Source organism: Hemiscyllium ocellatum, chromosome 1 (genome assembly GCF_020745735.1).
Source record: "Hemiscyllium ocellatum isolate sHemOce1 chromosome 1, sHemOce1.pat.X.cur, whole genome shotgun sequence".
Classification (NCBI taxonomy): domain Eukaryota; kingdom Metazoa; phylum Chordata; class Chondrichthyes; order Orectolobiformes; family Hemiscylliidae; genus Hemiscyllium; species Hemiscyllium ocellatum.
In genome coordinates, this window is record NC_083401.1 from 76152515 (window position 1) to 76179309 (window position 26795).

At 43.2% G+C, this 26795-nt stretch overlaps 1 protein-coding gene across 1 annotated transcript in view; it reads right to left on the reverse strand.

Annotated features, from left to right (window-relative positions):
• Positions 1 to 230: 230 nt before the first annotated feature.
• The window catches only part of LOC132836606 (cell division cycle protein 20 homolog), a 76838-nt gene continuing 50273 nt past the window's right edge, over positions 231 to 26795 (reverse strand). The window contains exon 9 of the mRNA XM_060856375.1: positions 231 to 391. Within this exon, the coding sequence (XP_060712358.1) occupies positions 231 to 391 (161 nt within the window). The remainder of the gene's footprint in view (positions 392 to 26795) is intronic.

Genomic DNA, 26795 nt, shown 5'->3' on the forward strand with positions numbered 1-26795 from the left:
CCAACATATCACTTACCTTCTAAATTGCAGACTGTGCCTATAGGCTAACTTTCCAAATTCCTTGTACAAATATAGACAGTCTCTCTGAATATTAATATTGACATCTTTCAAGAAACACTGTTTCAAAACTATCACAGCAGATACTTTACACCAAAGATTCAAGGGTGACAGATTTCAAAAGCAATATTTTTGAAACAGCAATGTCTATTGTAGTGCTTTGCTCCTGACAGTCAGTATTGTGAAGCCTCACCATTGATCGCCTGTTTTACATCCAGCTTCTGTTCACTGGCAGTGCCACAGTTCCATAAACAAACCGTTTCATCAGCTGCTGCTGAAAACACTACACTGTCATCAGGACTGGATGCCAGGTGCAGAACTCTCCCTCTGTGACCTGTAAAAGAGAATACACACATTAATGATGATACCATCTTTATTTCATGAGTGAGTTCGCTAGATCAGTCCAAATTACAGAATAGAGGACAAATTATAAAACTAAAATAGATATTTTTGAACAATAAAGGAATTAAATTCTATGGTGGGTTGAGGGGTAAGTGGAGCTGAGGCCAAAAAAAGTTCAGCCATGATCTTATTGAATAGCAGAGCAGGCTTGAAGGGCCAGATGGCCTACTCCTGCTCCTGGTTCTTATATTCTTATTGGCTTGGTTTGATGCACCTGCATCTCCTTATGAACTTAGGTTCACTGGCATCCCAATAGAAACTAAAATAGCTTTGCCTTTGGCTCTCTAGGGACATCCAAAATATTAAAAATCATGTTTCAAAATTTCTCACATTCAAAAGATTGAATGATACATAAAATGTGGAAAAAACTAGTTCCTAGATAGCTCTACAAATTGAAACATCAGTCGGAATCTTGCTGAGGTGTTGGAAGTTGGTGAGAGACTCTGTTGCCTCTTCAGGAAAGGCCTGCTGAACATAAAGTCAATTAAGAATGAGCAAGGCCACCAGCAGACCTATGCCTGGAATTAGATCAAAAGGAAAGGAATACCAAGCAGGCATATCATACTCAGCAGAGCCATACAGGAAGTTGTGGTATTTTATTGGAATAGCATCCCGAATCACCGAGGGCTAAGGTGGAAGGTAAGTGATTTGTTGGGGAAGGACTGTAAGCGTTAGGGATCATAAGAGAATGATAGGGAATTCAGACACAACACCAGGGCTTGGCTCTCAGTGGACAACTCCTTGCCAAATATCCAGTCCACCCATCAGGACCTGATTGCTTTTGATCAGGGGCTTCAAGCCCATAGCTGATAAGCTGCACACACTGGTTAATTTATGAGGCACATTGCATGGAGACAAACTCACTTGTACAAGGGTAAGTCATGAAGGAAATAGAGCTAACACCCACAAATGGTGCTTAATTAAGGGCCTCAGTTGATTGCAGGGCAAGAAGATCAAGCATGGGTCTTTCTGTCCCAAAATTAATTTCTGGTGGAGGTGGGAAAGTAGCAGGGTTCAGTTATGACACCTCTCCACCTCATTAAGTTGCCTTCCTGCCTCCAAATGCTTCTGGGATAACAAGACTCCACCCAATTTCTCAATATCCCTGCCAGGATCTTAAATAAAATATAGAACTGTGGAAACTGGAAACAAAAACTGAAATTGCTGGAGAAACTCAGCAGGTCTGGCAACATCAGTGGAGAGAAACCAGAGTTAATGTTTCGGTTCCAGTGACCCTTCTTCAGAACATCCGTAACATCTCTCAGAATCTGATCTATTTCATTAAGATGTGCTCTCTTCCTTCTGAATTCCTATAGGTATTGATCCAACCCAAGGAACCAAGAAGCTGCTGAGCTGGAGGCTGAAAAGAAAACACAAGGATTCTGTGCGATTGAAAAACAGAAAAATTGTAATGAAAGTAGTAAGTGCTCACAAACAAAATGGGCTTCCTAGTTCTGGAAAGAGAGTGAAATATAGTAGTAGTAACCAAAGTACTGCAAGGCTGGTCTCCCATTAGAGAGAGATGACTGCTGGTGTATTTCACCTGAGGATCAGCACGTTTCAGGTGAAGGGCAAGTTCAAGAACGTAAGATCTTATTGGTGACCTCAGCCAGTGTGAGATTTGAACCCACAATGTTGGCATCACTCTACTAACCAGCCATCCAGCCGATTGAACTAATTGACTCTCAATAGTCCCAAAAAAAGAGTACATCATAAGTAAATGGGGTAATAGTGTGGTGATATCTGGATTAGTAAACAAAATATCAGATTAATGCTCCAGGATTATGGCATGGCAGCTGCTGGAATTTAAATTCAGTACAATCTGGAGTTGAAAGCTGGCCTTACTAATCAAGTTCGTGCATTTCTTTTAGGGAAGAAAATCAGCTGTCCTTATTCAGTCTGGTCTACATGTAAGTCCAGATCCACGGCAACTTTCTCTTCATTGCTCAGCTCTGAATTGGCCTTGCAAACTATTCAATTCAAGGACAGTTAGGATCAGCAACAAATACTGGCCTTGTCAAAGAATTCAAACAAACTAATGTTAATATTAACGTACCTTTCAATGATCAATACTGATGAAAAATCTGCGCTGAAAACTTAAACCTTAATTTCTGTTTACAAATACAATTGATCTGATGTGTTTTCAGCACTTAGTGCACTTTTGATTCAGATTTTCTCTTATTTCTTTTACTTTCATCAAGACACTTCACAAAAAAAATTGTGCAAGCCTGCAGGCATATTGCAATGGATGTGAAAGGAAAACATTGTGAGCATACCACTGATGGTAACTTCACACCTCATGCCCAATTGTGCTTGAACTCACTTTGCACTCAAAATTACATTTTGCAATTCATTTTGCTGCTGAACTGACTTTACTTTGCATTGATGTAAACTGTATAGCTAAACCATAAAACTGAATTTAGCACGTTTCCATTTATGATATTAACTTTGTTACCTTTAAAGTTAGGCCATTTCCAAAACACTATGCAAAAACTGGTTAGCCCACTGATCCCAAATGGATTGCACCTCATTTACCACAGATTGGTGAGCTGCAGACATTCCCAGCACCTTCTTGGACACCTTGTTAATGAACAACTTTTGAATGTGTGGCCACAGTATCATTTCGCATTGGCCCTCAGACAAGGAAAGCAACTTGGAAAGGACCTGGTATGATCAACGGGGTCAAGTAGGTGTTTGAAAGTGAATGGGAGGGCTTGTTGGATGTCTGAAGAATGACTAAGGCTGCAGACAGAATAGAGATTTCACAGTGGGACGCGTGTGGCAAATGGTGGCCAACAGTGAGTTTATCAGAAAGTTACAGCAATAATCACAGGGAGCTTAATCTATGCCTAGATTGGAAAAATTAGGTAGACAGAGATTGCCTAAATGAAGAGCTTGTAGATAGTGGATAGTTTCTTGTAACAGCACATTCTGGCACAATCCACATTGTAGGCATTGTCTGATTCTATGAGACAGCAGCTGGATCAAACCTAGTATGGTGCATGAGTTAGATTTAATTAATGATCTCATATAGAAAAGGTGCTCCCAAGTAGCAGCGATCAGATTCAAGGAGAGAAGTGTGTGTCGAAGACTAGTATTTTAAACTTAAATAAGGGAAACTATGAAGGCACGAAAACAGAGTTAGCTGAAGTAAAATGTTAAATTAGGTTAAGACTCAGTCAATAGAGATGCAGGCACTTAAGGGGATATTTAGAATGCATAAGATAAATATATTCAAATGAGAATTAATAATTCAAAGGAAGCACTAGCTTTCGGAGTGCTCCAAAAGCTAGTGCTTCTAATTTAAACCTGTTGGACTATAAACTGGTGTTGTGTGATTTTTAACTTTATACACCCCAGTCCAACACCAGCATCTCCAAATCATAATTCAAAGGCAATGACTCACCATCAATGGTAATCTAGAAAAGTTCAAGATAGTATTAAAGTTAAAGAAAAATTATATAACTGCACAAAGATGAGATATAGGTCAGAAGACTGGACAAAATATAAATCTAATGTCAAACAAAAAGTAAAAAATTAGAACACAAGAGAAAGCTAGCCAGATTATACATATCTTATATATATGAATGAAAACACAGCAGAAGCTTCTATGAAAACAAGAAGGCTTACCAAAGTTAACATTGGTAAATTTTATTACATTTTTTCATGGGATATTTGGAAGGTACTGTCTTGATGAGTTACTGTAGTGCATCTTGTAAATAGTAGACACTGCTGCTATTGTGTGCCAGTGGAAAAGTAGTGAAGGGAGTCAGATGAAATATCAATCAAGCAAATTACTTTGACCGGATGATGGCAAGAGTCTTGAGCGTTATTGGAATTGCACTCATCCAGGCAAGTAGGAGGTATTCCATCATAATCTTGACTTGGGGCTTCTAGATGCTGCAAAGGGACTGCAGTCAGGAGGTGAGCTACTTGCCAAAGAATTGCTAGCCTCTAAGCCACTGCTATGACCATAATATTTACATGGCTAATCCAGTCAGATTCTGATCAATAGTAACCCCCAGACTGTTGAAAACGGCGATTCAATCATGCTAATTCCATTGAAGATCAAGAGGTAGTGGCAAGATTCCCTCTTGCTGGACATAGTTACTGTCTGACACTCATATGGCACAATTGTTAGATACTATTTATCAGCTCAAGCCTGAATGTCGGAGCCGGATATGAACTGTTTCAGTATCTGAGGACAGAACAATGGCGCTGAACATTGTGCAATCATTGGTGAACATCCCCACTTTCGACCTTATGATAGGGGGAAAGTCATTGATGAATCAATTGATGATGGATGATGATCCAGGGAACCTGCAGTGATGTCCTGGAGCTGGGATGACTGACCTCCAACAGCCATGACCATCTCCCTATGTGTCAGGTAAGACTCCAACCAATGAAGTGTTTTGCTTCTGATTCTGCTTTCGAGCCAATGTGCACAGAAGTGGCTTTTTGGCCCATCGAGGCTGTGCCAAACTCACAGTGTTAATTCAAACTTTCCAGCATTTGGTCCATTGCCTTGAGTAATATAAATATTGAAGGCTCACCCACATACACTTTTAAGTTTGGGAGATTTCCCATCTCTACTATTATCCACGTATTCCAGATTCCAGATTCAGATCACCTTCTGGGTAGAAAGAATTCCGCAAATCCCCTTTAAATATTGCCTTTCACCTTAAAATTGTGCCTCCTCGTTATTGACCCTTCAACAGAAGCTGCTTGCAGTCCACCTTGTTCATGGTCCTCATAATCTTATACACCTCAATCAGCTCCCCCTCCGCCTTCCCTGCTTCAATGAAAACAACCAAACCTATCCAGCCTCTCTGCATGGCTAAAATTGTCCCAGGAGAAAGTGAGGACTGCAGATGCTGGAGATGAGAGCTGAAAATGTGTTGCTGGAAAAGCACAGCAGGTCAGGCAGCATCCAAAGAGCAGGAGACCTGAAGAAGGGCTCATGCCCGAAACGTCGACCTGCTGCGCTTTTCCAGCAACACATTTTCAGCTAAAATTGTCCCACACAGGCAACATCCTGGTGAATCTCCCCTGCACCCTCTGCAGTGCAATCACATCCTTCCTACAGTGCAGCAACCAGAACCGCACACAGTACTCCAGTTATGGTCTAATCAAAGTTTTGTACATCTTCAACACGACCTCCCTCCTTTTATGATCTATGCCACAACTGATAAAGGCGACCTTCCCATATGTCTTTTTAACCATCCTATTAACTTGTCCGGTCACCTGTCTGTGCACCCAAGATTCTGCTATTCCTCTGAGCTTCCTGGTGTCCTGTTATTCATTGCGTACTGCCTTGTCTTGTTAATTCTTCAAAAGGCATCACCTCATACTTAAGAGGGTTAAGTTCCATCTGCCACTGATCTGCCCATCTGATCAATCCATTTATACCCTCATGTAACTGTCACTTTCCTCCTCACTGTTAATCACCCCGCCAAACTTCATGTCATCCGCAGACATTCTCATCTTTATGATTTATATATATATATATATTGATCCTTATGGTAGGCCAGTGAACGCCGGCTTCCAGTTATACAGCCTTCTACCATTACCCTCTGTCTCCAATCACTAAGACAATTTTGGATCTAATTTACCCTGTATCTTATGTGCTTCTCCTTTTTTATCAGTCTCCCATGTGAAACCTCATCAAAGGCTTTGCTGAAATCCACATAAACTACACCAACTGCACTACCATCATCTACATACCTGATCACCTCCTCGAAAAAGTCAATCAAATCTGTTCAGCATGGCCTAGCTCTGACAAACAGAGTGGTGCTGGAAAAGCACAGCAGATCAGGCAGCATCCAAGGAGCAGGAAAATCAACGTTTCGGGCATAAGCCCTTCATTAGGAATGAGGCTTGTGGGCTGGAGGTGGGGGGTGGGGCACTGGGAGATAGGTAGCTGGGAATGCAATAGGTAAATGAAGATGAGGGAAAAGGGATAGGTCAGAGAGGAGGCTGGAGCAGAGAAGTGAGAAAGACAATGAGCAAGTCTAGAGGGTAGTGCTGAGTTGGAGGCTTAGGACTGGGATAACATAGTGGGGAGGGAAATGAGGAAACTGCTGAAATCCACATTAATCCCGTGTGGTTGCAGGGTCCCAAAGCGGAAGAAGAGGAGTTTTTCCTCCAGGCCTCAAGTGGTTGGGGTTAGGTGATGGAGGAAGCCCAGGACCTGCATGTCCTTGATGGACTAGGAGGGGGAGGTTTTCTTTCCATAGTTATTAGAAGGTCTCACAATAACTTTTTAATATAGTTTGTATGAAGCTAAGAGCAGAAATAGAGCACTCCATCCTTCAGGCCTGCTTTACCATTCAATCGGATCATGGCTGATCCTCTATCTCAATGTCATAGTCCCACGTACCATCATCATGAAATTGATTGAATAACTTGAGCTGCCATTGAAAATATTTTGTGTAAAGAATATATCTTGGGATTGTTTTAATTAAGGGCAGCAAACACAATATTTCAAACACAGGTTTTCTGTGCAATTAAAATATGAGAGTTTGATGTCCGTATGTTTGATTAAACAGGTGCCTTTTAATTCCTTATTGCACTTTTTCCTGTGTGTACGCATCAAAAGATTTCACACAATAAATCATGATAAAAAAATACTAAATGTTACTTCCCTTCTCTTTACCAAATTGATAATTTATTAACACTATAAGTACAACATAAAGCCTCTGATGTCAGTACTCCAAATTAATATGATAGTAAATTGATAACCTTACCGAGGAGTACAGCTATAAGACTACCTCATATATAAAATATATATACTTTGAATCTCTCATACTTTTTGGCTGACAGTAATGTTTTAATTCAATAATAGTCAGAGCAACTAATGGCTATAATATATACTGGGAGCTCTAAAGATTGGCAGAATCACTAATAATGCACAAGTATATTTGCACAGAATAATTTATCTGTCATACAGTCATAGAGATGTACAGCATGGAAACAGACCCTTCGGTCCAACCCATCCATGCCGACCAGATATCCAAACCCAATCTATCCTTGGAAATGCACAATGGAACTTTGATGATGTGTTTTCACTATAAATTAATATGCAGTATTAAAGTTGAAGAGTTGAAGTGTTCAACCCCGAGGCAGTAGAGGTGGTTGGTGCGAGTGTCTCAGAGATGTTCTCTGAAACAATCTGCAAGTTGACGTCTGTCTCCCCAATATAGAGGAGACCACATCGGGTGCAATGGATACAGTAGATGACCTTTGTGGAAGTACAGGTAAATTTCTGTCAGATGTGAAAGGCTCCTTTGGAGCCTTGGACGGAGGTGAGGGGGGAGGTGTGGGCGCAGGTTTTGCAATTCCTGCAGTAGCAGGGGAAGGTGCCAGGAGTGGGGTGAAGGCTGGTGGGGGGCATGAATCTGACAGGGGAGCCATGGAGGGAATAATCTCTCCAGAACACTGATAGGGGTGGGAATGGAAATATATCCCTAGTGGTGGGGTCTGTTTGTAGGTGACGGAAGTGGCGGAGGATGATGCAATGTATGCGGAGGTTGATGGGGTGGAAGGTGAGGATCAGGGGGGTTCTGTCCTTGATACATTAGGAGGGGTCGGATTTAAGGTCAGACATGCAGGAAGTGGAGGAGATGCACTGGAGGACATCATTGAACATGTGGGAGGGGAAATTGCGGTCTTTGAAGAAGGCAGCAATCTGGGATTTTGTATGGTGGAATTGGACATCCTGGGAACAGATGCAGTGGAGGTGGAGGAATTGGGAATAAGGGATGGAAATTTTATAGCAGACAGGTTGGAAGAGGTGTAGTCTAGGTAGCTGTGGGAGTCTATGGGTTTGTAGTAGATGTCCGTGGTTAGTCAGTCAACAGAGACAGAGGTGGAGAAGTCCAGGAAGGGGAGGGAAGTGTCTGAGATGGTCCAAGTGAATTTGAGGTTGGAGTGAAAGGTGTTAGTGAAATTAATGAATTTTTCAACCTCCTCATGGGAGCAGGAGGTGGTGCCGATACAATCATCAATGTAATGGAGGAAAAGGTGTGGGATGGTGCCAGTATAGCAGTGATAGATTGACTGCTCTACATACCCAACAAAGAGACAGGCATAGCTGGGGTCCATGTGGGTGCCCATGGATACCCCTTTGGTCTGGAGAAAGTGGTGGATTCAAAGGAGAAGTTGTTAAGGGTGAGGACCTGTTCAGCCAAGAGGTTGAGAGTATAAGTGGAAGGGTACTGGTTGGGACAGTGTAAGAGGAAGAAACGAAGGGCTTCATCATGGCAGATAAATGTGTAGCAGGACTGAATGTCCATGGTGAAGACAGGCGTAGGGGGCTGGGAAAACAAAAGTATCAGAGGAGGTAAAGGGCGTCGGTGGTATCCCAAACGTAGGTGGGATGTTCCTGGACTAAGAGAGACAGGACAGTGTCAAGGTATACAGAGATGAGTTCAGTGGGACAGGAGCAGGCTGAGACAATGGGTCGGCTGGGGAAGTCAGGTTTCTGAATCTTCAGTAGGAGGCAGAATCAGGCGGTGCGGGATTCACGGACAATGAGGTTGGATGCTGTGGATGGGACATCCTCAGAGGTGATGGTTGAGCAGTTCATCAACTTCACAAACATCTTTCATCCCGACTTCAAATTCACCTGGTCAATCTCGGACACCTCCCTCCCCTTCCTGGACCTCTCCATGTCCATCTCCGGTGACCGACTAACTATGGACATCTACTACAAACCCACTGACTCCCATAGCTGCCTGGACTACACCTCCTCCCACCCTGCCTTCTGTAAAAACATCATCCCTTATTTCTAATTCCTCCACCTCTGCCGCATCTGTTCCTAGAATGACCAATGCCACCATAGAAATATCCAAAATGGCCTCCTTCTTCAAAGACCACAATTTCCTCCCCACATGGTCAATGATGCCTTCCAGCTCATCTCCTCCACTTCCCACACCACCGCCCTTGAACCCCAACCCTTCCAACACAACAAGGGCAGAACGCCCTGCTCCTCACCTTCCACCCACTAATCTCTGCAAACATCACAAGATTCCCCCACCACTTCTGCCACCTACAAACAGTCCCCACCAGCAGGGATATATTTCCCTCTTCGCCCCTATCAGCATTCCAGAGAGAGAGAGAGACCATTCCCTCCATGACTCCCTTGTCGGGTCCACACCCCCACCAGCCCTAATCTGACCCCCAGCACCTTCCCTTGCCACCACAGGAGGTGCAAAACCTGCACCCCACACCTCTCCCTCACCTCCATCCAAGGCCCCAAAGGGTCCTTCCACATCCGACAGACATTTACCTGTACTTCTACAAAGATTGTCAACTGTATTCGTTGCACCTGATGTGGTCTCCTCTACATTGGGGGGGACAGGGCGCCAACTTGCGGATCGTTTCAGAGAACATCTCCGGGACATTTGCACCAACAAACCCCATCACCCCCGTGGCTGAACACTTCAACACCCTCTCCCTCTCCACCAAAGACATGCAGGTCCTGGGCCTCCTCCATTGCCAAAACCCAACCACCCGACGCCTGGAGGAAGAACGCCTCATCTTCAGCCTTGGGATCCTGCAACCACACAGGATTAATTTGGGTTTCACCAGTTTCCTCATTCCCCCTCCCCCTACCTTATCCCAGTCCCAAGCTCCAACTCGGCACCGCCCTTCTGACCTGTCCATTATCTTTCCCACCTATCCACTCCTGCCTCCTCTGCGACCTATCACCTCCTCCCCCACCTTCGTCTACCTATTGCATTCTCAGCTACCTTTCCTCCAGTCCTACCCCCCTCCCATTTATCTCTCAGCCCTCCATCCCACAAGCCTTATTCCTGATGAGAGACTTATACCTGAAAAGTCGATTCTCCTGCATGCTGCCTGACCTGCTGTGCTTTTCCAGCACCACACTCTCAACTCTAATCACCAGCATCTGCAGTCCTCACTTTCTCCTAGCTCTGACAAAGCCATGCTGACTATCTCTTATGAAACCTTGCCTGTCCAAGTGGAGATGATTTGAGAGTCTGTGTAATTCTTCCAATTCCTGTAGTGCTGGGCCTATCTCTACCACCGTTCTTGAAAGTGGAACCACACTGGCTATGTTCCTCTGGCACCTCTCCTGTGGCCAGGGATGAATTGAAAGTTTGGATCAGAGCTCTTGAAATTTATTCCCTCAGATTCCACAGCAGCCCATGATACAACTCATTCAGACTAGGGATTTGTCCATTTTTAAGCCTCTCTAAACCTCTAATACCTCTTCTCCCTGCATGCAATTTGCTCAATAACCTCGCCATACCTCTCCCCAAATTCTGTATCTACATTTTCCTTCCCCTGAGTAAAGATAGATATGAAGTACTTATTTAACACCATAACAATTTTAATTTATAGAATCCCAAAAGTTGTGGAAACAGGCCCTTTAGCCCAATAAGTCCACACCGATCCTCTGAAGAGTAACCTACCCAGATCTGTTCCCCTACATTTATCTCTGGCTAATGCATCTAACCTCAACATCCCTGAACACTATGGGATAGCATAGCTAATTCACCAAATATGCACATCTTTGGATTGTGGGAGGAAACCAGAGCAAACCCATTTAGTCACAGGAAGAATGTACAAACTTCACAGATACAGTCACCCAAGGCTGGAATCAAACTCAGATCCCTGGAGCTGTGAGGCAACAGTGCTAACCACCGAGCCACTGTGCCATCCAATGTTCTCCAACTTCACTAATGGGATCTATTCTTCCCCTGGTTATTCTCTTCCTGTTAATGAATTTATAGATTATCATGGGATTCTCTTTAATCTCACCCACCAGTGTTTTCTCATTCCCACTCTTTGCTCTCCTAATTGCTTTCTTAAGGTACCCTAAATTTTCAATACTCCACTGAGGTCTCTCTTTATATGTGCTGAAAGCCAGTTTTACAAGGGCTCTTTGATGCCACACACAGTCAAATGCTGACTTGATATCAAGGGCTGTCACTTTGACCTAACCTCGATCTATGTTTGAACTGTAATGAGTTTAGTAGCTGAGTGGTCCCAGTCAAATCTGAACTGGGCATCACTCAGCAGGTTCTTCCTGAGTAAGGGCTGCTTGATAGCACTGCTGAAGACTCCTTCCATTACTTTATTGATAATCAAGAGTCGACTGATGAACTGATAATTAGCCGGGATAGATTTTTCCTATTTTTTGCTTACAGGACATTCTGTTGGGTAGGTGCCAGTGTTATTACTGCACTGGAAGAGCTTGGCTAGGGGTGCACAGTCTCCGGAGCACAATTCTTCAGCACTATTGCCAAAATATTGTCACAGCCCACAACCTTTACAGTATCCAGTGCCATTGGCTATTTCTTGACATCACATGGAGTGAAGCTAGTGTATCTGTGATGCTGAGGACCTCTTGAAATTGAGAAGATGTACCACCCACTTATCACTTCAAACTGAAGATGAATACAAATACTTCAGTCTAGTCTTTTGCAGCTGTTACTCCATGCTAATGTAAATAGAGTCATAGAGATGTATAGCATGGAAACAGACCCTTCAGCCCAACCCGTCCATACCAACGAGATATCCTCAATTAATCTAGTCCCATTTGCCAGCCCTTGGCCCATATCCCTCCAAACCCTTCCTGTTCATATATTCATCTAGATGGCTTTTAAATGTTGTAATTGTACCAGCCTCCACCACTTACTCTGGCAGCTCATTCCATACACATACCACCCTCTGCATGAAAAAGTTGCCCCTTTATCTCTTTTAAATCTTTCCCCTCTCACCCTAAACTTATGTCCTCTAGTTCTGAACTCCCCCACCCTAGGGAAAAGACCCTTGTTTATTAATCCAATCCATGCCCCTTATGGTTTTATAAACCTCTATAAGGTCACCCCTTAGCCTCTGGCGCTCCAGGGAAAACTGCCCCAGACTATTCACCCTCTCTCAATAGCTCAAACCTACCAACCCTGGCAACATTCTTGTAAATTATTTCTGCACCTTTTCAAGTTTCACAACATTCTCCAAAATGAGGGAGACCAGAATTGCACAGAATATTCCAAACATTCTTAAACCATTAAGGTGGTAGTCAGGTCAAATTTGGAAGTCCTACCCATATCAGTCTGTCCGAAATGAGTGGGTCTTCTGTACAGGTAGTTCTGGGATTATGTGCATTTCAGCAACTCGATTTGGCTATAATGTCGCAGAAGAATTAGGAATTTTCGAGAACACTTACCTTTCCAGCAGAGATCGGTTTGCGCACTTCGGTGTGTGCATGTGCTGATGTCCGTGCCATTCTGCACATGGGCCATGTGTGCTCCAACCTTTATGCTGTTCTGCACATGCGCCAATGTCAGCTACCGACAGAGCAGCTTTCTGTGAGAGGTACTGTCCAGAGAGCAGCTTTCTTACAATTTTTAAATGTACTGAGTTAAATTTACTTTTGTTTCATTAATAAATATGATTTCAACCTTCATTCAGGCTGTGCTATACTTTTGGGTGATTTTTGAGCAATCGTGGTGATATTTTCTGCTGGTCTGCCCCAACCCCACTTTCCTGTCGGCCCCATTATTTCTGAAAAGCGAGGTTTCACTGGACTGCAACTATGGCTTTAGGAGAACTACCTGTATGTATGTCCTGCCTGCTGTTGTGCTGTCTCATGGTCAGTACGTGAATATACCTTGTAGAGATATTCTCATGATATCCTCACCATCTTATAGCATCTATTATGAAGGTATAAATGTCTTGGACTCTACCTAAACTCAGATCATGACGTACTGATGAAAGCATGTACTCTTCATAACAGAATACCTTGATGTTAGCCCAGACACAATATGTCTCTAAATGCAATATCTTGTATATATTAGTGAGCTGTAATATGTGTCTGTTTATTCTTTCAATACTATGTTACTCATGTCCCACTTTCTTACGTTATGATTGATAGCATAAGCACATTCACATCAGAAAAAATGACCCTGCTGGAGGTAAAACTCACATCATGATTAACAGTAGTGTCCATCTATGAAAAATGTCTTAGATTTCAGTGGCAAATGCTTTAAAACCTAAGATCAATTAGATTACAGCCCTGAATATCAAAGTAACAATCAGTAACAAAGTGACAACCAGAAACCTCATGTACTGTGAGTTCAGATCTGTAGATAAGACAAGCCAAGATCCAGACCTATTTTATTTCTGATTAAAACCTACTTTCTTTCATGTCAGAAGATCTGTCACACTTTAAAGAAAGGAATCCATTTGTCTGCAGTTCTGATTACAAAGCTGGCCTAAAAAACAAAGCATTGAAACACCACAAATTGGTTATCTACGCTAATAAGCATTATCGTGTCTAGCCATCAGACAACCACGTTAATTATATGTTTCATGATGTTGTTAGAGCACACAACAGTACAGGACAGGAACAGGCCCTGGGCCCACATGTCTGCCATTCTAAACCGACACCATCTGCCTGCATGTGGTCCATATCCCTCTATTCTCTGCCTGTTCCTGTGCCTGTCCAAATGCCTTTAAAATGTTGCTATTGTGTTTGCTTCCACCACCTCTTCTGGCAGCACATTCTAGGCATCTTCCATTTTGGTTAAAAAAACTTGCCTTGTACATCTTTAAACTTTTCTTCCCTCACCTTAACCCTCTGACCCCTAGAATTTCACATTTCCACCTTGGGAAAAAGACTCCTCCTATCCACCCTATCCATGCCTCTCTTAATTTCATAAATATCTATCAGATCACCCCTTGGCCTCCAATGCTTGAGTGAAAACAATCAAAGTGTGTTCAACCTCACCTTATAGCTAATACATTTCAATCCAGGCAACATCCTGCACCCTTTCCAAAGCTTCCACATCCTTCGTATAGTGTGATGACCAAAACTGCACACAATACTCCAAATTTGGCCCAACAGACGTTTTACACAGATTTATTTTATTTATTCATTCATGCTTCGTGGCCGTTGCTGGTTGCCCAGTATGTATTGCCCGTCCCTAGTTACCCTTGAGGAGGTAAGGGTGAGCTGTCTTCTTGAACTGCTGCAGTCCAGCTGCTGTGAGTTGACCCACAATGCCATTAGGAAGGGAATTCCAGGATTTTGACCCAGCAACAGTGGAGGAATGGTAACTTATTTCCATACATTTCCATAATATATCATTATAATTAGCAGGAGAATCAACATTTCAGGCATAGCCCTTCATCAGGATCAACCCCCAGACTCAGCACTACCCTCTTGACCTGCAATCTTCTTCCCGACCTCTCTGCCCCCTCCCCCCCCCCACTTTTTATCTCAGGTCACTTGGCACACCAGCCTCATTCCTGAAGAAGGGCTTATGCCCAAAACGTAGATTTTCCTGCTCCTCGGATGCTGCCTGGCCTGCTGCACTTTTTCAGTATTACATTTTTCAACTCATATGCCATATTGGCAGCATAAGGCTGTTACAATGTGATCCCACCCAGAAGCTGTTACAACCATTAATGTCATCTGTCCTGAAAAGGAATGTGAGCATACTCTAAAAGCTAAATCTGACACAGGACCTAGTGCCAACATGTTACCACCTGACATCCTAACGATATGTACCTAAGTAATTGGTGCTCCACAGTGCAAACTACTAGACACTGTCTCAACATGGTACAGATCTCCAATTCCATGAATTGGTAAATCACACTGTATTGCCAATATACAAGCTCACCTTGACTTGCAAACATTTTCTACCTGATAGACACCAAAATTCATGGAGTGGCAGAATTTTGAAAGCTTCCATTAGATCTCATCATACACTTCTTCTATTTAAGGAAAGCAGACCCAGTCTATCCTCATAACTGAAGTAAAGAATAAGGAACAGTCCAGAATAGGAACAGGCCTGGGCTGGGCTGACACATGGTACCTTTTTAAACTAAAAACACCTTGCCTCTATGCAGTCCACATCCCTCTATTCCTTGCCTATTTATTGATACCTTAAGATGCTTTTATATGTTGCTATTGAATCTGGTTCTACCACCTTCTCTGGCAGTACATTCCAGGCACTTATCACCCGTCTGTGTAAAAACACTTGCCTCTTGCATCTCCTTTAAATTTCCCCCCTTTTACCTTTATATTATTCTGTTCTTGAGTCTATGTCCCTCTCGTAATTGACTTTTCCACCCTGAGAAAAAGACTCCAACTATCAATTTGATCCATGCCTCTCATAATTTCATAAACTTCTATCAAGTCGACCCTCATCCTTTGTGAGATATGACCTCCCTTGCACAAAGCCATGCTGCCTATCACTAATAAGTTCATATTTTTCCAAATGTGAGTAAATTATTTCCCTAAGAATCTTCTCCAGTAATTTCTCTAGCACTGATGTAAGACTCACAGGCCTGTAGTTTCTTGCATATCCCTGTTGTCCTTCATAAACAAAGCAACAACATTGGCTACTCTGTAGTCCTCTGGAACTCTCCTGTGACCAAAGAGGAAACAAAGATTTCATACAAGGCCTCAACAACTTCATCCCTCACTTCTTGGCAGATGGATCCCATCAGGTCCAGGGGATTTATCCAACTCAATGCTTTTCAAAACACCTATCACTAATTTATATCAATGTGCCCTAGATTACCAACATATTCTTCTCTATACTCACCATCCACCACGTCCTTTCTCTTTGTGAATATCGAAGCTAAATATTCATTAGGGAGCTCACCCACTTCCTCCAGCTCCAAGCATATATTCTCTCCTTTCTCCTTGAGTGGACATACCCTTTCCCTAGTTACCCTTGTTCTCCCTAAATACATATAAAACACCTCAGGATTTTCCCTAATCCTGTTTGCCAACATGCATTTCACGGCCCCCTTTCACCCTCCTATCTCTTGGTTAAGTTATTTTCTGAAAATGTGTTGCTGGAAAAGCGCAGCAGGTCAGGCAGCATCCAAGGAGCAGGAGAATCGACATTTCGGGCATGAGCCCTTCTTCAGGAATGAGGAAAGTGTGTCCAGCAGGCTAAGATAAAAGGTAGGGAGGAGGGACTTGGGGGAGGGGCGCTGGAAATGCGATCGGTGGAAGGAGGTCAAGGTGTGGGTGATAGGCCGGAGAGGGGGTGGGGGCGGAGAGGCCAGGAAGAAGATTGCAGGTCAAGAAGGCGGTGCTGAGTCCAAGGGTTGGGACTGAGATAAGGTGGAGGGAGGGGAAATGAAGAAGCTGGAGAAATCTGAGTTCATCCCTTGTGGTTGGAGGATTCCCAGGCGGAAGATGAGGCGCTCTTCCTCCAGCTGTCGTGTTGCTATGGTCTGGCAATGGAGGAGTCCAAGGAACTGCGTGTCCTTTGTGGAGTGGGAGGGGGAGTTGAAGTGTTGAGCCACGGGGCGGTTGGGTTGGTTGGTCTGGGTGTCCCAGAGGTGTTCTCTGAAACGTTCCGCAAGTAGGCGGCCTGTCTCCCCAATATAGAGGAGGCCACATCGGGTGCAGCGGATGCAGTAAATGATGTGTGTGGAGGTGCAGGTGAATTTGTGGCGGATATGGAAGGATCCTTTGGGGCCTTGGAGGGAAGTAAGGGGGAGGTGTGGGCGCAAGTTTCGCATTTCTTGCGGTTGCAGGGGAAGGTGCCGGGAAGAGAGGTTGGGTTGGTGGGGGGTGTGGACCTGACGAGGGAATCGCAGAGGGAGTGGTCTTTTCGGAACACTGATAGGGGAGGGGAGGGAAATATATCTCTGGTGGGGTCTGTTTGGAGGTGGTGGAAATGACGATGGATGATACGATGTACATGGAGGTTGGTGGGGTGGTAGGTGAGGACCAGTGGGGTTTTGTCCTGGTGGCAATTGGAGGGGCGGGGCTCAAGGGCGGAGGAGCGGGAAGTGGAGGAGATGCGGTGGAGGGCATCGTCGATCATGTCTGGGGGGAATTTGCGGTCTTTGAAGAAGGAGGCCATCTGGGTTGTACGGTATTGGAACTGGTCCTCCTGGGAGCAGATGCGGCGGAGGCGAAGGAAATGGGAGTATGGGATGGCATTTTTACAGGGGGCAGGGTGGGAGGAGGTGTAGTCTAGGTAGCTGTTGGAGTTGGTCGGTTTATAGTAAATGTCCGTGTTGATTCGGTCGCCCGAGTTAGAAATGGAAAGGTCTAGGAAGGGGAGGGAGGAGTCTGAGACAGTCCAGGTAAATTTGAGGTCGGGTGGAAGGTGTTGGTAAAGTGGACGGACTGTTCAACCTCCTCGTGGGAGCACGAGGCAGCGCCGCTACAGTCATCGATGTAGCGGAGGAAAAGGTGGGGGATGGTGCCAGTGTAGCTGAGGTAGATGGACTGAGGGCTCTGTCTGTCCTCAGTTTCCTAAACCTTAGGTAGGCCTCCTTTTTTCTTTTTGACCAAGGTCATAATTTTTCTTGTCATCCAAGATTCCCAAATCGTGCCATCCTTATCCTTCATTTTCACAGGAACATGCCGGTCCTGAGCTCTAAGCAACTGGCCTTAAAAGATTCCCACATAACAGGTTTGAGAACAGATTTAGATCAAGACCAATAAACAGTTGCCTCCAATATACAGTCCCCAATTCCTGTCTAATATTGTTACAGTTGCCCTTCCCCCAGTTTTGTACTTTGACCCAAGGGCTGCTCTTATCCTTATCCAAAAGTAACTGAAAACTTAGAAAATTGTGGTCACTGTTCCTGAAATGCTCCCCTATTGAGATTTCAATCACCTGGCCAGGCTCATATACCAATACCAGAACAAATATGGCCCATTCCACAGATAGACTATTTACATCTTGTTTCAAGAAACTCTTCTGGACACACCTAGCAAAGTCATTCCTATTCCTGAGCTCTATCTATATGGCATCGCTGGATGAACCCTCCAAGATGCCCTCCCTCAGTACAGCTCTGACATTCTCTGTAATCAGTAATACAACTCCCCACCTCTCCTACATTCCTCTCAATTTTGCCTAAATCATAGAACATTAAGCTGCCAGTCTTGTCCCTCTCTCAACAAAATATCTGTAATAGCATTTTTTTTATAGAGGGTGCTAGCTATGAAGAGAGGTTGATTGGATTAGGATTATTTAAACCATGAGAGGTATAGACAGGGTGGAGAGCAAGAAGCTTTTTCTCTGACTAGGGGACTCAATTACTTGGTGTTACAAGTTCAAAGTGAGAGGGGAAACATTTAAGGGAGATATGCGTGGAAAGTTAGAGGGTGGTGTTTGCCTGGAACACTTAGCCAGCAGAAGTGGCAGAGGCGGGCACGATAGACAGATACATGAATGGGCAGGGAGTAGAGGGATACAGATCTTTAAAAAATAGGCACAGGTTTAGATCAAGGATCAGCGCAGACTTGGAGGGCCGAAGGGCATGTTCCTGTGCTGTCATTTTCTTTGTTCTTTGTTCATTGTTCCAATTATATGTCATAATTCATTCTCTAAATTCATCTACCTTACTTGTCATATTCCATTAAAACAAATACATTTCAGACTGCCAGTCCTGCTGTGCTCAGAAGCCTCCTCTGTCTGTTCTTCCTCTTAGTCTTACTGCCATTAGTCTCTGTCTCCTCCTCCATCATTTCACTTGCTGACCTATTGCTCTGGTTCCTGCCCTGTCACACAGGGTTAACCCTTCTAAGTGGCTCTAGCAAACCTCCCTGCCAGGATATTGGTACCCTTCCAGTTTGGGTGCAATCCATCCTTATACAGGTTTCACCTGCCCTGGAAGATATCCCAATGATCCACACACCTGAAGCCCTCCATCCTACCTCAGCTCTTTAGTCATTTATTTGTCTGTACTATCTTCTTATTCCTAGCCTCACAGGCATGTAGCACAAGAAGTAATGACAAGATTACAACTCTTGGTCCTGCTTTTCAACTTCCTACCTAATTCCCTAAAATCACCTTTGCAGGACCTCATCATTCCTTATGTCCCTTTCGTTTGCACCAATGTGTACCATGGCTCTGATTGCTCGTCCTACCTTTATGAGAATATCCCATGGTTGCTAGGAGACATCTTTGACTTTGGCACCATGGGGGCAACATAACACCTTAGAGTCTCTTTTGCTCCCACAGAAACACCTATCTGTGCCCAAGACTATGTAGTTACCAACTGTTACTGCTCTGCACTTTGACTGTCCCGTACAAAAGTGCCAGCTGTGCTGCCACTACTCTGGCTGTTGCTGTCGCCATCCCCGATAGGCATTCCCCCTAACAATATCCAAAACCATACACGTGTTAGCAAAGGGATAGCCATTGGCTACTCCTGCAGTGTCTGCGCGCCCCTTCCAGCGGCCACCCATGTATAAGCCTGAACCTTGGCATGACCATATCTCTAAAGCTCCTGTTTATGATGTTTTCTGTCTCCTACACACTCCTAAGTGTGTCCATCTGCTGCTCCAACCGATCCATGCAGGTTGTGCACTGAAATGAATTACAAATTGGGTGGCAAACAGGGAAGAATGTTAGGGAATAAATTGGACAGGGTGGATGCAGGAAGGATGCTCTCAATGTGGGCGGCACCGTGGCACAGTGGTTAGCACTGCTGCCTCACAGCACCAGAGACCCGGTTCAATTCCCGACTCAGGCGACTCTCTGTGTGAAGTTTGCACATTCTCCCCGTGTCTGCATGGATTTCCTCCGGGTGCTCCGGTTTCCTCCCACAGTCCAAAGATGTGCAGGTTAGGTGAAATTGCCTGTAGTGTTAGGTAAAGGGGTAAATGTAGGGGAATGGATGGGTTGCGCTTTGGCGGGTCGGTGTGGACTTGTTGGGCCAAAGGGCCGGTTTCCACACTGTAATTAATCTAATCTAATGACAAGGGAGTCCAGAATCAGAGGTCACAGTCTAAGAATAAGGACTGGGACAAGGAGAAATTTCTTCACCCTGAGATTGGCAAACCTGTAGAATCTCCTGTCACAGAAAGTTGTTGAGATCAAAATAATGAATGTTTTAAAGATGGAGATAGAAATACATTTTTACAGCTAAAGAGATTAAAGTATATGAGGAGAAAGTTGGATGATCACCTATGATCATATTGAATGATGGAATAAACTCGATGGGCCAAATGGCCTGGTATGACTTCTATACTCTATGTTTCTAAGCTTCTAAACAAATGTAACACAGGCAGCATTTCAGGACATCTTCAAGAGACAGTGTGTTAATACACCTTTAAGAGACTTACTCATGATATTATATGCATAGCATGTAACGTAAGGGTATAAAGGTCTCTGAATCCATATTAACTCAGGTCATTTGAAGCATGACACACTGTTGGAAACATAATATTCTTTGTAACCAAATAACTCAGCAGCTAACTCAGATACGGATGTGCCTGTGGATGGAATAGTTGAACGTGCAGAATGTACATCCAAAATTCAGCATTCTGAGGTCAGGAAATCTCTGTGGTCCAGCACCAATGTTTATTCATATTACTTTTTATTTTATTCATTTACATACCCTAACTCTTATTTGTGCGACCCAATTGGAAAATCATTCACTGGGCATGCAGTTGTTACGAGGCAAGGTAACTTTTAATGTGTTTGAGCATTGAATATACTTGAGCTCTTGTAGTCTGGCAAATTCTGTGGTCCAGCAAAGACCTAGCCTCAAAGCTGCCAGATTATGGAGACATGCACAGTATTTGTGAGCAGTGCTGAATGCCTGTTGGATCTTTCAGTACTACACTATTCATGACCTTGCTTCTTACTTTACAAGAGATAACGTAAGCACTGCGGTATCAGATAGCGTCAGTAAAGGTATCCTGCTAGAGGCAAAAATGCACAACCACCACGATTTTGAATAGTCTAGGGTATGTTATTTACAGACAAATGGAGGAACAAGTGAAAATTCATTCACTCACCCACCCTCAGTAGGAAAGCTTATTGAAAGGGGAGTCTCATTTGAACACGTTTGCCCATTCTTCAGTAATTTGTATTGCATGAGTCCAGATTCATAGTGTTTGAATTGAGCCTGAAAGTTCATCTAAACCTTTTCTTTAATCACATCAAGCTCAGTGATAAAGCATGGCCAGGACTGAGAAATGATGATGGATAGAAACGTTTCTTCCAGAAACACAATTGTGATAGGCCAGAGGTTGGCATGAGACTGTTTTTGCCAGGTTTCTCCCCATTCTCCCTGTTTTGAAAGACAGCCACAAAAACTCATTGATTCTGTTCTGGCCAGAAAAGGAGCAAATTTCTCAGATCATGTGTTTTTGTCTCCTAGTTCAGAAAAGATTTACAAGGATGTTGCCAGGGTTGGAGAATTTGAGATATAGGGAGAGACTGAACAGGCTGGGGCTGTTTTCCCTGGATCATCAGAGACTGAGGGGTCACGTTATAGAGGTTTACAAAATTATGAGGGGCATGGATAGGATAAATAGACAAAGTCTTTTCCCTGGGGTGGGGGAGTCCAGAACTGGAGGGCATAGGTTTAGGGTGAGAGGGGAAAGATATAACAGAGACCTAAGGGGGCAACTTTTTCACACAGAGGGTGGTATGGAATGAGTTGCCAGAGGAAGTGGTGGAGGCTGGTACAATTCCAACATTTAAAAGGGATTTGGATGAGTGTATGAATAGGTAGGGTTTGGAGGGATATGGGCTGGGTGCTGGCAGATGGGACTAAATTGGGTTGGGATTTCTGGTCGGCATGGATGGGTTGAACCGAAGGGTCTGTTTCCGTGCTATACATCTCTATGACTATGACTCTATATAAATGTCCTCCTGAATCAGTTACCATCTATTATTCTGTTTACCGAACTTCTGAGTTTTATGCTATCTGCAAACATCAGAACTGTGACCTGTATTTCCAAGTGCCTCACACACACACACACTATATAAAACAGTGTCCATCATATCAGTTATAACCATTCACTGCAGTTCTCTGCTCTCTATCAACTTTGGATCCATACCGTCATCCTCAATCCCCACCTCAACTGCTAAGAAGTTAGTTGTTATGTCAGTGGCATGTGATGATCTATGGAGTTCAGCAAGTTATCTCATGTGAATATTAACCCAAATAGAATTTACAACTTCAGCATTCAACTGTCTTTTTATGATTATATACCCAGTAACCAAATCACAGTGAGTAATATAGCAGATCTCTACGGAGATAACTATGTTCATTTTGATTTTCACAACAGAATTATTAAAAAAAAGAATATTTGATTCCAAAATGGTGTGGTGTAGTTAGTGCACTTCCAAAATGAAATGTAATGAGAACCCTTGGTTTCAATATTTCATACATCTTCAGTAAAACTGCTCACTTTTTAACCAATGGAAGCAATGTATTGTCAAATTAAAGGCCATTTCATAGAGTCATAGAATCATACAGCATGGAAACAAACCCTTCAGTCCATCTGGTCCACGTCAGCAATGTTCCCAAAACAAATTAGTCCCACCTGCCTGCATTTGGCCTACATCCCGCCAATCCTTTCCTATTCATGTAAGTATCTAAATGTTTTCTAAACATTGTACCTGCATACACCACTTCCTCTGACAGTTCATTCTACGCACGAACCACTGTCTGTATAAAAATGATGCCACCCCTCCATGTCCTTTTCAAATCTTTCTTCTCTCACTTTAAAAATGTGCCTCCTAGTTTTGAACTCCTCAACCCTAGGGAAAAGACCCTTATTATTCACCTTATCTATGCCCCTTATGATTTTATAAACCTCTATAAGATCACCCCTCAACCTTCTACGCTTCAATGAAAAATGTCCCAGCATATCGAGCCTATTTTTATAATTTAAACCCACCATTCCTGGCCATCTCAGTATTCTCATCTGAACCATCTTCAGTTTAACAACATCTTTCTTATAGCAGGGCAACCAGAACTGCACCTTTTTCCTTATGGCAGCAGGACCCACTGCTACATTGGGAGACCGTGAGGCAAACCCCTGACAGTCTCCTGGGTTGGACTGATCCCCTTTACAGGTGTCCCATGGCACACTGAGAGGTACACAAGCAGCAATGACTGTTCTTATGGTCCAAATCTGTAGTGTGGGTTACACTGCCCGTACCAGAATGATGAATACACCAAATCCTGTGCCAATGACCACGACATCCCTATGTGTCTCCAGAAAGTTAAGAAAAACTTAACAGGATGACCAATTAATGACCAAATGGCTCCTTTTCACCGCCATGAGATTTTACCAGCAACAGTGGATGAGAACTTTGTCATGTCTGGAGGCTTCTATATTAAACCTGCAGCCTCCCTGAGGGTTTCCATAGAAAGTCCCTACAATGGCCATGGCTATCCGTGCTGAAGGACTACCCTGATATCCACTGACCTTCTCCGCCCCACCTCTTGCCAGGTGGTGCCTGCAACCCTGAGAGCTCTAGAAAACCTTCATGCACTCCAGGCCATATGCTATGTAGGGTTAGCATAAACTCTCTGCCCTTATACTCTGTGCCTCTACTAATGAAGCTAAGAATTGTACACTTCTTAAAAAGCTCTCTCTAACTGTTCTATCATATTTTTAAGCCTTCATCACATACTGCCAAATAACTGGCCACTCTACCAACTTGTCAATATCTTTTTGAAGTCCTACATTGTCCACAAGTTTACAAGTTTACATGTTCACAGTTTACAACTTTTGTCCACAACTTTGAAACTGTCCCTTGCACACCTAGACCATTTATGTACATACATCAGGAAAAGCTAGGGTCCTAATATCAACTCCTGAGAAACTCCATTTTAAACTTTGTTTCAGTGAAACACATATCTGTTCACCATTAACCTGCTGCAAGGACACTGTGCATGCAGGCTCAGACACCCAGCCTATGGATTGGACCAGGCTGCATCTGAGAGCTGCTCTCTGAGCAATGGCTCTGGTAGAGTCTACTTCAATGCTTTGCCTTTACTTGCATTGCCTTGCCATTTTGTATCGACACAAAGCCAGACAGCTTGACATGGTTGTCAGCAGTAATCAGTCAATGGAGCGGACATGTTGCTGTATGACACCAAACTATGTCACTCTTGGTGTCAACAGCTTATATGGCAAACATGCTGTGTGCACTTCAAACAACTGGCTTTGTCTCAAAGTCTAAGACTCAGATGGCTGGCAACATCTGATGTGGCCTCCTCTGCCAGTCCTGGGTGCAGAAGACAGCCATCCAGTGCAACCCCCTGTCCAGCTGGATCTCCAATCCTCAAAGTGGGGTGCCAATTTCTCTTTATCCACCATGTCCAGGGCAAATGTTATGAATTGGGCATGGCTGCTGCAGGGCAAAAGTGATGACTGCAGATGCTGGAGATTAGAGTTGAGAGTGTGGTGCTGGAAAAGCACAGCAGGTCAGGCAGCATCTGAGGAGCAGGACAGTCAATGTTTCAGGCAAAAGCCCTTCATCAAGAAGCATGGCTGCTACAGTCTGACAGGTGCACAATGAGAGATGGAGCCAGGGATCCTGCAGGAGTAATTACTTGCCCTACATTGGGTGGGAGAATAGAGCTAGAGACTCTCAAGTGTGGCACCATAGGGGCATGGAATTTAACTAATGATGCATGTTTGGGATGAGTAGATGAGAAAACTCGCTAGGCCTCATAGAAAGAAACTCTCCATGAAACTCAACAAAAATATCACTTTACTGATGACTGGTAAGAGTCAACCCAAATGTTCTTCCTAGAATCTGTCAAATAGACTATGCTCACTATGCTCCTATTGGACATGCAAGACAAACACAGCCAATCAGATAGGAAATTACCTTCATGGCTCAGTGACTCAACTATCTTGGTGTAGCTGAAATGTTGACTGCGTCAAGATATAATCATGATTTTAGTTATAATTTGAGATAAAGCCATCACAATTTGTACAATCTAGAAGTACATTTTGGCACGTTTCAACTTGAAGTACAGCTAACCACATCCTGATCAGAGATGTCCAGACAGTTTTGCAAGTGAAGTAATTTGCAAGCAAGCCTCAGTCACCACCCAGAGTTTCACATGCTATATAACTAGTTTAGTATGACACAGAACTTAATAAACACTATTCATATCGAGCAGCTTAAATGGCTCATCAGCAGATGAATCAGCGTCAATACAAAGATCCTAGGTTCAAGTCCCACTCTAGGTGCTTTTGGCCATGTAAGAAGCATACATGCATTTTAAACCAGGCTGCAAAATTCTTCCAACATTCCATACCATTCTCTAAGGGAGAAACAAGAGCAAAGAAATACAAAAAAAATTAAGTCAGATCATTTGTATCTGTAGCCAAACAATGTTTAACAGCAGTAACCAAGTAACAATTACAGGAGCCCGGATTATGCTCTCAGTGGCTAAATAATAGCACTCAATATTCATTTCAGTGAAAATGACCCACAGTAGAGTGGAGATTTCCTCTAATTCAGCAAGTTTTCCAGTTCACTATTCTCTAATGACCTGTGGCTCATATAAACTGACAATGCAACAATAAGGTACTTCAACATATCATTTTGAAGAATCCTTAATATAATATAAGAACTAAAGTCAGGAAGTATTTCCAATAAGCAAGAAATAGAATTTAGAATTAAATTATGCACAGTGAGCAAAATAAAGATTGGGAAATACAGGTTTGATTAAAGTAGAAATATAAGAGGATGAAAAAGTGTCAAAAGTTGGATTTTTTATATTTTAGACCAATACCACTCATTTCTTTGTGATAGAATAAGACTCCATTCTTATAGAATTAATTTTTCAGTTTTGGGGAGATTTTTCACCAATAAGTTTCATTTATAATACCATTAGAAATCCACTTGCTCCTGAATATACAAGTCCTAAATTTTCATTGCCTTTTTTGTACTGAACTATTGAGAGAATATAGCAAAACCATGTGCATTGCATTTATTTTAATGCTGAATTGTTTGTTGTAGATTACAATGGTATATTCTATGGCAGTAACTCTGACAAAAAAATCTGGATTTCTGTGTTTAATTGATGTGTACATAACCCAGAAATTATTGTCATATTTCCTCTACTATAATAATAGCACTGATAGCTTAAAAATACGGGGTAGACCATTTAGGACAGAGATGAGGAGAAACTTCTTCACCCAGAGAGGGATGGGTGTGTGGAATGCTCTGCCTCAGAGGGCAGTGGAGGCCCAGTCTCTGGATTCATTTAAGAAAGAGTTGGATAGAGCTCTCAAGGATAGTGAAATCAAGAGTTATTGGGGAAAAGGCAGGAACAGGATACTGATTAAGGATGATCAGCCATGATCATATTGAATGATGGTACAGAATGGCCTACTCCTGCACCTATTGTCTATTGTCTATTGTCTAGCCTCAAAATTATTCTCACCATGAATTCTACTTCAGTATTACAATATACACTTTCAGTGAGGAAGGGCTGTTGTTGAAAGGCATAAAAGAATCACAACTTATGTCTTTTTTCTGTTTGAATCACCATCATTGCTACTTCCAGTCAACGTACTAAGAAGAAAATGGACTTGCAGC